Source organism: Populus nigra, chromosome 1 (genome assembly GCF_951802175.1).
Source record: "Populus nigra chromosome 1, ddPopNigr1.1, whole genome shotgun sequence".
NCBI classification, from domain to species: domain Eukaryota; kingdom Viridiplantae; phylum Streptophyta; class Magnoliopsida; order Malpighiales; family Salicaceae; genus Populus; species Populus nigra.
The window spans coordinates 15814625-15825717 of record NC_084852.1 but is presented as its reverse complement, the minus strand read 5'-3'; the positions used below and the strand labels follow the sequence as shown (position 1 = coordinate 15825717).

Below are 11093 nucleotides of genomic sequence, written 5' to 3'. Positions count from 1 at the left end.
CACACACACACAAAACATAGGGCATATACACACACACACGATTACAATCTTTGTATACATGCAGAATATTTTCTTACTGAAACGACGAAATACAATTATTTATCTGCTTCCATCCATTCAAGTTTATATATAAAAGCACAAGTACAAGCCAATTAGATCTTGAATGTATTTTTTAATGGTTATGAATTCGAGTTTTTTTAAAATAATTAAAAACTTACATGTTTGTTAATTTTTAAACTTATAAAATTAGTTAAAATGCACATAATATGACTCAAATATCCACATCAATAATAATAAAAAAAAGTTTATTAAATATAAATGAACACCATATTATATATATATATATATATATATATTTTAAGAGAGACCACAGAGAATCTCAATCTTGCTAATCAACCACGTACTTGGTGATTGCTTGTGATACAGGTGTTTTGATTCTTTAAACTGTATGCATGGTGATGTTGAAACATTAGAGACAAGCCACTCCTCTGACCATCAAGGATCGATGCTTGATATTTGACTAAAACTATAACGTGGAAAACACCATCTGGTACAGCAACAAAAGGCCCGACGGGGTCTTACGTGTCTTGGACATGATATTCCAAACTTTGATGGGACAGTGGAAGTCAAATATCAAAGTCAATTAAAAGTTTAAAACTATATATATATATATTTTTTTATTTAATCAATGCTCCGAGATAACATTATAACTGTAAAAACACCATTATAAAAAGACCAAGAAGACGACTCCAGGTTTAAATTTTTAAAATTTTAAGGGTATTAATAGTGAAAAAAACATTTTAAAAATATAAAAATACCCCTTAACACTATATATATATATATATATATTGCTTTTAAGAATAGTTTTATCGTTTGATTATGTAATTAACATGAGAAAAAATATATTTATTTCTGGTTAATTTTATAATGACAAACCGACCCTATAAAAAGTCAATGATATGTTTTTTTTAAGTGGACAGGTAAAGACATCACAATAATGTTCTGGTGAACCATGCTTTTCAGTGTCTTAGCTTCTTTTAATACGGCTCTTGAGCATGTTTCAGGTCTAAAAGTTGAAACTCATTTGAAGAACAGCATGATGGGCGTTCATCTCAGAAGCTAGATAATGGGCCTTTTGTATGTATGGCTGGAATTCATGGCCAAAGTGATAAGAAGAGATCCTTTGAAGAGTTTGACATGGCCGATCGCCGGCATCGATGAGTTCACTTAATTAAGAAAAGAGATCAACCAAAAAAACTAGCTAGTCGAAGGGAAAACATGAAACAATGACACAGAACTAGCTAGGTTGTGCCCGCACAGGAGGAAGAATTCCACAAAGGTTAATGGATTTAGTAGCTGGACTGTTCTGCTAAATATTGAAGTTAGTAGCTGGACTATAAATAAGAATCATTTCATTTCATGATTTAGGATTCATTTATTATTGTTTTTATGAAGAACTTTCAATGAGTTTTAATGCTTTCCCCCCCTTTTTTACGATTTCTTCATTTATATTGGGTATTAGTTAACATATTCTACTAGAGAAATTATCAATGTAATATGGATTTTAATACAATATTTTGGATTAGTATTTGAGTAATTAATGGATTTTATGAAAATAGACTTCGAATTATCTAGAATCAGTTGCTGGATAATATGCAGGCATGCCAATGTCCGATTTTCTTTTAGGCTTTTTAGGCATAACACGTAATATATAAATAAAATATTATTTTGTTACAAATGAACTAAATGCATAGGATTTGAAACCCATCTTCTACAAATCTCTATATAAATTATAGGTTTTTCTTGGTCGACAATTATGACTTTTTATTTTTTTAAACTCAAATACTCAGGATCGATCGATCTTTTTATAACCTAAATATTTAAAACAATGTTCACGTTTAGCAATATTCGGTGGAGAAAAAAATGAAATGAATGGCTAGAGGTCATCATCATTACATGAGAATTCGATGCGGATAAGGGTAGCTCCAAAAGAATTGACATATAATATTTTTATTTATTTTTTTCATTGAAGTGCATATAAAAAAACTATATTTATATTATTTAAAAAACTATATCAACAATTTAACTTTTTTTAAATGATTTTTAGCACAGGGAAAGAAAATTCACAGCTCACTACTTCTCATATACCGGAGGATAGCTACCACAAATCCATGGTCGTAAGTCAATAATGTGTTCTGTAATTACGCGTCATCCGTTTCCAAGTCACGTTGCATGCCTTCCATGAGAAAGAGACAGGTTTTTTTTTTTTTTTTTTTTTTTTTTTTTTTTTTTTTTTTTTTTTACATAAAGGGTCAATGTATTAACATGTACAAAGTTGCTTAAATTTTTTGCCAGAATATATAAACAACAATATATAGTTTTTTTTTTTTTAATTCATAAAGAGACTTGTTAGATCTTATAATATATAATGGGGAATGGTGCTTCTCCATTACATAATATAAATTAATTGAAAGCACTTAAAAGACTCGAAAAATTGCGTTTTTGGAGAAAGCTATCAAATATACACCACAGCAAGAAAGCTATCAAATACACTGACGGAAGTTAGGCTATAATCTTATAAGAAAAGGCTGATAATCTATGGTTCAACCACAAAGCAAATATCCTAGCTAGCTAGACATGCTTAGCTTATTTTACAATTTTGCATTTTTATTTTATAAATAATATTGGCATGGCCTTAATTTAGGAGACCAAAAACCAAAGACTTTGCGTTTTCCATAACATAAGAGAAACTTGTTCTGGTCAGATAATTAGTAACCGAGGAAACTTGTAAGCAACATCGGGGTGTTGCTACAGTGTTCTGTCACAGTAGTAGGTGTAAGTAAAATGTATAAAGCCTCACTCCCCTCACTTGTGAGTTGTGTTATTCCCCACTAAACGATTACCTGAAAACTGTCAAAAAACTACCCAAAGTTTTCCCATTAACAAAGCAAACCATGTCTCCTCTCCAATCCAACCTTTCATGCTGTTCTACTTTCAGATTATTCGATGAGCTTCAATGGGTCACTAACACCCGTCGAACAATAGAAGCAGATCACCTTGAAGACGATGGTGAAACTTCCATATCCATCTTTAATGTGCCCAAAGCCCTAATGTCTACTGACCCAGATTCTTACGCTCCACAACAGCTTTCACTTGGTCCATACCATTTTTCACGTCTTGAGCTACATGATATGGATACATACAAGTTCTCCGCGGCAAAAAGAAGTCAAGATCTGCTCCAAAGTCTTAAATTTCAAGATCTTGTTGAACAATTAATGAAGCTGGAATCCAAGATTCGTGCATGCTACAACAAGTACTTAAACCTCAATAGTGAAACACTAGCATGGATGATGGCCATTGATGCATCATTCTTGCTTGAGTTCCTACAAGTCTATGCTCTCCGTGACCCTAAAATGCTATCCGAAGTTTCCTCAGGAATGCCTCATTTTCTTGAATATTCCTATAGGAAATCAAGCTGTAATGCAATTCTTCGAGATATAGTGATGTTGGAGAATCAAATTCCACTATTCACATTGAGGAAGGTGCTAGAATTTCGATTTCTGTCATTAGAATCCACCGACGACATGTTGTATTCCATGTTAATGGGATCATGTAAAGAGCTTTCCCCATTCAAGAAAATGGTGAGATTGCCAGTAGCAAGAGTTTCGGAACATGCCCACTTGCTAGACTTTTTGTACCACATTATCGTGCCCAAGGTTGAAGAATCTGTCAATATACCTGAAGAAGTTAGGGATCATACCAAAGCCACACAAGAAAACGAAGAGCCTTCAGTTGGCTCTACTTACATGAAGCAACTACTGATTGAGATTTGGAATCTGTTTTCAAATCTAAACATAGATCCTGCAAGGTTCCTCAAAAAATTGCTAGAATCAGCACCTGTTGCAGTGATACTCAAATTGCCTTGGTCAATCCTCTCCAATGTTCTTGGGTTTGGATCCGCGAAACAACCTGACGCTTTCTCTGAATCTCAAAGTGTTTGTTCCAGCATTGACCAACCACCTCTGGTTGAAGAAATCACAATTCCTTCCGTCACTCAGCTCTCCAAATGCGGGGTGCGTTTTGTGCCTAGTAAAGGCAGCATCTCAACCATCAACTTTGACAAGAAGACATGTACATTTTACCTCCCGACTGTGAGTTTGGATGTAAATAGTGATGTAGTCTTAAGAAACTTGGTAGCATATGAAGCATCAAACGCATCAGGTCCGATGGTTTTTACACGTTACACAGAATTGATGAATGGGATTATCGATACCGAGGAGGATGCAAAAATACTTAGAGAAAGAGGCATTATTTTGAATCATTTGAAGAACGATGAAGAGGTGGCCAACGTATGGAATGGGATGAGTAGGTCTATCAGATTGACAAAAGTTCCATTCATGGATAAGGTGATTGAAGATGTTAACAAGTATCACGATGGACTATTTAAAGTTAAGGTTGAAAAGTTCATGAAGCAGTATGTATTTAGTTCATGGAAGCTCCTCATACTGCTAGCTTCCATCTTGTTCTTGCTGTTGGCATTCCTGCAAGCATTGTGCTCAGTTTATGACTGCGTTCGCTTGTTTCACATCCACTACTAGCTAGTCTTTGGGGTCTACTATAGTACTATCTCATTACCATAAAAGGCTGGACCACTTGTTGCTCAACATGCAAGGTGTTGCTTGTCTTTTTTTTTTGTTTTCCTTTTCTGAGATAAGATAAGATGTACAATTATAGAGATTTATTAATGTGATGATTAAATTTTATAATCAAGGAAATATTAATTTCTTGGGGTAAAATCTTTGTGGATTTTGAGATAGATGATCCTTAAACCAGCTAGCACTACAAGACTAGCAGGAAACATTAATTGTCTCACTGATCACCATGAACTCTCTATGATGAAACTGCAAGATTACAGGAGAATCATTCATAATTACTCTTATAATCAAGCTTCTATAAGCCTTGTTAATTAAATTCCAACTATTTTTTATTTCTCTTGAAAGATCGATAGGCTGTAGTAGTTGAGATGGAATAGGTAAATAGAAAACTAGCTTACAGTGATATTATGGAAGGAGTCGTTTTAGGGGTGTTTTTTTTTTTTTTAATTTTAAATCCTGATATTTAAAAATTTGTTGGATTAATTTCAACTAATTTAGTCAAGGCGGATGTTCATTAAAATATAAAACTCTTTTAATAATAATATAATCCATTCATAAAACTTAAATTTAAAATTTTATTTAAAAAAAAAACAATAAACTAATTGAACCACCTACTATTAATAGAAATCGTTGTAATTAAGAGTACAATCTCGCACCAATAATCATACTAGCGTGGACGTATTTATCGATGAACTATAACGAGTCAATATATACTTCAACAAAGATTAACTAGTTTAATAGTGTGCGTTGTGGGTCTATATATATTGAGTCAAAATGGTCAAGAAAAATATTGTTTTTGTCAAAATTTTATTTGTCCAAAATTTTCTTGCATTGTTTATGTTTTTATTTCTTTGTTTTTTTTAAATGTATTTTTTATTCATGGTTTGGTTTTTGAATAAAGATTTATTATGATTTTAATAGCAAGTTTCAGTCAAAAAATAAAAGAAATATCTTGATCTTATACCATTATATAAAAAATAAATAAAGGAATAGTTATTTTGAGAAAATTGTATAAAAGATCCATTGTTAAAAAAATAAAAAAATATATTATATTCTTATTAAATATCCATGAACAAAATATATATTACTTAAAAAATCTAATATTATTTTAAAAGTATGGTGTTACAAGTGATTTTATAAATATCATTATAATTATTTTATTTTAAGAGAATGTTATTTTAAAATATCAAAAAATAAAATAAAAAAATAAAAAAAATCAGAAAAAGAGTAGAGCCACAAGAGTCAAACGTTTTTATATCAATACAATTTTTTCTATTCAATACGTTTTTTTCAAGATATTTTGTTTCTTTATATATTTTCTTTCAAATGAATTTTTAATCCGATGTGGCTTATATCTTCAATCGTTCATTTGGATTCTTCAAAGTTTTTTACATTGAGGCAGTTTATTTCACTCGAAGTGTGAGTTTTTCAAAATAATTTTGATACTAATATGAATTATCTCTCCATTCGTTCTTAATTTTTTTAAATATATTTTTGAAACAGATATGGTTCAGATTTTTTTAAAATGATTTTCAATCAAATACATATTATGCGTTTGGAGTTTTCAAATATTTTCAAAATAAAAATGTTGTCAATGTGATTTTACTCCACTTGATGTATGTAAATTCTTTTTCCAAATGATATTTTCAAGTATTATAAATTAATTAGAAAATATGTAATTACGAGGAAAAAAACATGATGATATAGGAATATTAGAATTCATATTATGAGATCTTGATCTAATATAAATAGTTTGTATAGGGAATAACTTGATAAAAAAAATTAAAAGAAAAAAAAGAAAAAATATTAGATTGTGTTTTTTTTTCCTATATTGTATTTTTATTATTTTTTTATCTTGTATTGTCTCTTGTTTTAAAACTTTTAAATATTGTTTCATGATTTATTGAAGGTTAATTTTTTAAAATTAAATTATAAATGTTAAACGGAAAGCAAAAGAATTTAATAAAAAAAATGTGAATGAAGAAAAAAGTTTAAAAGATCCAACAAAAAATGCATATAAAAAAATTAAGATGATAAAAAACGTTTGAAAAATAATAATTGAGATGCGTCACCCTTGTTTCCACCCTTCGAAAGATGGGACCCCAAAACCCAGTCAGAGAGCTCCATATTTTTCTGCGATAAAAACCTTTTATTTATTTATTTTAAGGCTAAATTAATTCTTTCAAGTCTTAATTTGTACTATTAATTCAAATTCTTTTCCCCAAAGTCTATTTATATCAAATCCTCATCTATCCATGTTAGAACCCCACCCAAATACTCATAAATTTAAGTTTCACTAACGAAAGCTGCATTGTTCGGTTAGTTTTTGCGTTTAAAAAATATTTTTTTAAAACATTAATTTTTTTTTTATTTTTTTTATAATTTAAATTAATAATTATTTGATATTTTTAGATCATTTTGATATACTAATTTTAAAAATAATTCTTTTAAAATAAAAAAATATTATTTTGATATATTTCTAAATAAAAAACACTTTAAAAAACAATCGCAACCACATTCCTAAACAATATTATTTTGATACATTTCTAAGAATTATCCATCAAGTCAAGCAATAATAACATGTTCTCCAAAATTTTTAACAACTTCACATTAATTTGTTTTAATACATATTTTGTTGTATAACAAAAACACAATTAAAGTTTTTAATATTTTTTAAAGGAACAATGGCATTTAAAGTATTACTCTTTCATTTTTTTTTCCTATTTGAATATTTGTATTGATTTTTTTATTTGAGTACTTGTACTCATAAAATTTAATCATTCAATTACTTTCTAAACCCTCCGTTACAAATTAATTGTCATGTCAACTATGTACAATATAATTGGGTTTATTACCAAAAACAAAAGCTAAATGAAAAAAAAAAAAACTAAACAGCTTATTGACTTCACTATATATATACCTGGACACAAACCACAATCAATTTGCATAGTGCAATCTATTTTTATGTCATTAAAGCATTTTTTATTTCACTCCCTGAACTTTTTTTTTTAATTCTTCTTATAACAATGTGTTGATTGAATTCGAGCCTGGTTATTTGTTACAATTGAGGTTTTTGTGTTATAAAAAAAATTATAATATTAAGTTAATGCTCAATTTACAAAATAAAATTCAGTTTTATTACTTAAAATAAATTGAAACAATAAGAAACAAATTTAACATAAAAAACTACCTCTCTTTCTCTATTTATTTACTGTTCATGAGGTGCGGAAACCTACATTTTGATTCATTAATTGTTTTTTTCATTTTTGATCCATGTTTAGTGAGATTTTTACATTTCAATCCTATACTTCATTTATTTTGCGTTTCAATCCTTAGGATTTGTGAGGAGAGAGAATCATTGGAAAATGATGGACAAGCTTCAAGAACAAAAAAAAAAATAAAAATCAAAATAAAAATCAAATTTAGTGTCATGTTCACAAGAGAAATGCTATTGAAGTATTTTTAAACTTTCATATCTCGAAAAAAAAAAGTAGATAAGTGTTAAGAAATAGTTTTTTCATTCAATTTAATTTTATATTTTTTGGACTAATTTATATGTGTTTTGATGTGATAAGTTGGTTTATTGAGTTTTTAGAGCATTTATTATATATTTTTTAGGTAAAAATAGGTTAAAAAATGATTTTATTTCCAAAATACACGAGACTTGATTTTGTGTCTAATGGTGGAAATCTAGACTAGTAGATGATATATCTTTTATTTTCATTCAAAATAAAAAATAAAAATAGCGAATGACATGATATCCCCTCTTAAACATAATAATAATAAAAAGAGTCAAGCATGTAAGCCTAGAATTATAGACCCATATGTTCTAAGCCTTCTTTTTTTCAGGATAGACATGTTTGCCCGATCTCCTAGACCTAAATGTTTGGCCTCTTCAAACCCCCCTTCACCATAAATTGTTTTCCAAGATTTTTAATTATTATAGATTTTACAGGAAAGTTAATAATTCTTTTTAATTATTGTATATCTAATGTGTCAAACAAATCTTGAATATTCAATAAAAATAGAATTTTTATTTTTTTATTTGTTAATATATTTTTGACATTATTTTATAACATTAATTAAAGTTTTTGCTTTCAATCCCATACAAAATATTGAGACGTTGTTTTAATATTTTTCTATTAAAACTTGCTTTTGAGATCATGAAAAGTTTTTACTTAAAAATTAGTATTTTCGATTAAAAACATACTTTTAATAAAAAAAAAACTAATTAATAAGAAAATAGAGTTTAAATTGAAGGGACACATTTTGCTTTCATATTTGAAACGATTAAATTTTTTAATAAACCATAATTTTAATTATCGTTGCCTTTTAATAATTAAAAAAAAGAATTTTGATCTCAAGTAGCACGTGGAACTAATAGGTCGATGAAGTCCAAAGCAACCTAATTTGATTTGAAACTCAATCAAAACAAGATATCTAATCAACAAGTCACTAGATTGAACCTCCATGCCAAGTTTAATAACATTCAAAAAATACTCCACATGAAAAAATGTAAATAGTAAATTATTCTTATATATTTTTAAATAATATCAAGATTATGAATTCTTTATCTTTAACTTTTTTCTTTAACTTGTAATCATTGATTTCACAAAAATAAAAATCAAATGGTCAATAGCAACTATATTTTGAATTTAATGGGTTTACATCAATATATGATTTTTGCATGATTTTGCAATCCAGAAAAAAATGGAGAAAGGTACTTTGGAAGGTAGGAGTTGATGATTAATAAAGTAATTCAAATATGGAATGAATTTATGAAAAAAAAACCCAAAAAAGTTATCTATATTTCAAATTCCATCGATAATTCTTTTAGTCTTGTATTTAATATTTTAAAAAATTAAAATAAAAACAAGAAAAAAAAAACTTAAAAGAGAATAAAACTAAAATAAAAAAACCAAATTTTGATTATTATTTTAAAAAATTATTATTGAATACAATTTATTTAGTGGACAAAAGTTGAAAGAGGAGGAAGACAAGGGAGAGGAGGGAGATTTTCACCGGAATCTCCGGACCAAGTGTAGGATGATGTAGACCACACGTATCAATGAGGTTTGACAACAACTCCTTGTACACATACCAATGATGTTATTGTGCAAGTAACCTCCACATTTGTAAATCTAAAATTTCATTTATTCATTGAAATTAATTATTCAAAAATTATCCATTGCTGTTTATTTTTTAATCGTTTAAGAAAGGAAAACAAACTTACATGTTGTGGTTGGGCTTCCACTAAGCAATATACTTCTAAACATATAGATCATGTTTAGAAGGCATATCCTCTCTATGAGGTGGCATCGCACTCGACAAGTCTATATTGAGAGAGGGTGCATGTGCATTAGGTGCTTGATCATGGTCATCACCTAGCGACTTATGGTCATTAGAAGTGTTGTCAAAAGAATTAGCAGTGCTACTATTCGTATTACTCACTAATGACCTTCTCTTCATCATATAAATAAATTAAAGCATAAAAAGTAATAACACTATCATTATACTCTATTTTTTTATTAACAAAATTCAGCAGCACCTTCCTTATACAAGAGACTACCTAAAATTTTATTACCTGTAAATACGCAACAATAAATAAAGACGCAAACCAAATGATTTTATTTTTAAGACTAATATTCACTCATTTTTACCTTTTCAAACACATTCATACACAAACCCTAATTGCCTAAATTTGGAAGTAACTCAACTATTGGAAAAAATAGTAAACAAAATATTCAAAATTGTTTGAAATTTTGACAAATAATTAAATATTTATTAATTTTTACATTTTGTTGATAATTTTGTTGGTAATTAAAACTTAAATTTTTCAATAAAACCTAAAATTTCCCAAACCCCCCCTAAATTTCTCTGATGAAATTTTATCCCATCGATAATTTCATCGCTGATATGGAATTATCAGTGGCAAAGTCATGTAATTTTTTCCTAACTCTCTGGAACTTTCTAAAGGACTTAATCCATCAGTAATTTTGTATGTAATTATTAGTAGCAAAGTCATGTACTTTTTTCTTAACTCTCTAAAAATTTTCGAGAGACTTAGTCCGTCGATAATTCTATTGGTATTTACACTTCGTTGGTAATTCCATCGATATAAAACAGTTTCTTTTTCCAAAAGTTCTTGTTTTCCCTATCTATCCAACCTACAACTATAATAAAATCATAACACAATTACACCATTTTTGTTTAATAACATAATAATATAATCACAACAATAAATGTTCCATCGATGTTAACAATAATTCATTATAAAGGAACAACAAGAAAGATTACATTAAAGTCAATTTCATTACACATTAATGTTTTACAATTAAAATCAGATCGAAGTCAATTTAATCAAAATTGTCTTCTTCTTCTTCTTCTTCTTCTTCTTCTTCTTCTTCTTCTTCAATTTCATCATTGTCGTGTCCATCA

The 11093-nt window shown here is 28.4% G+C and overlaps 1 protein-coding gene across 1 annotated transcript; it reads left to right on the top strand.

Annotated features, from left to right (window-relative positions):
* The first annotated feature begins 2954 nt into the window (after positions 1-2954).
* On the top strand, positions 2955-4598 carry LOC133670514 (putative UPF0481 protein At3g02645). The gene has a single exon (XM_062091054.1). It carries the CDS (start codon positions 2955-2957, stop codon positions 4596-4598), a length of 1644 nt encoding a protein of 547 aa, XP_061947038.1.
* The last annotated feature ends 6495 nt before the right edge of the window (positions 4599-11093 follow it).

What these genes read in the sequence shown, in the direction of transcription:
- LOC133670514 (XM_062091054.1), top strand. Translation starts at nt 2,955, where the DNA reads ATGTCTCCTCTCCAATCCAACCTTTCATGCTGTTCTACTTTCAGATTA.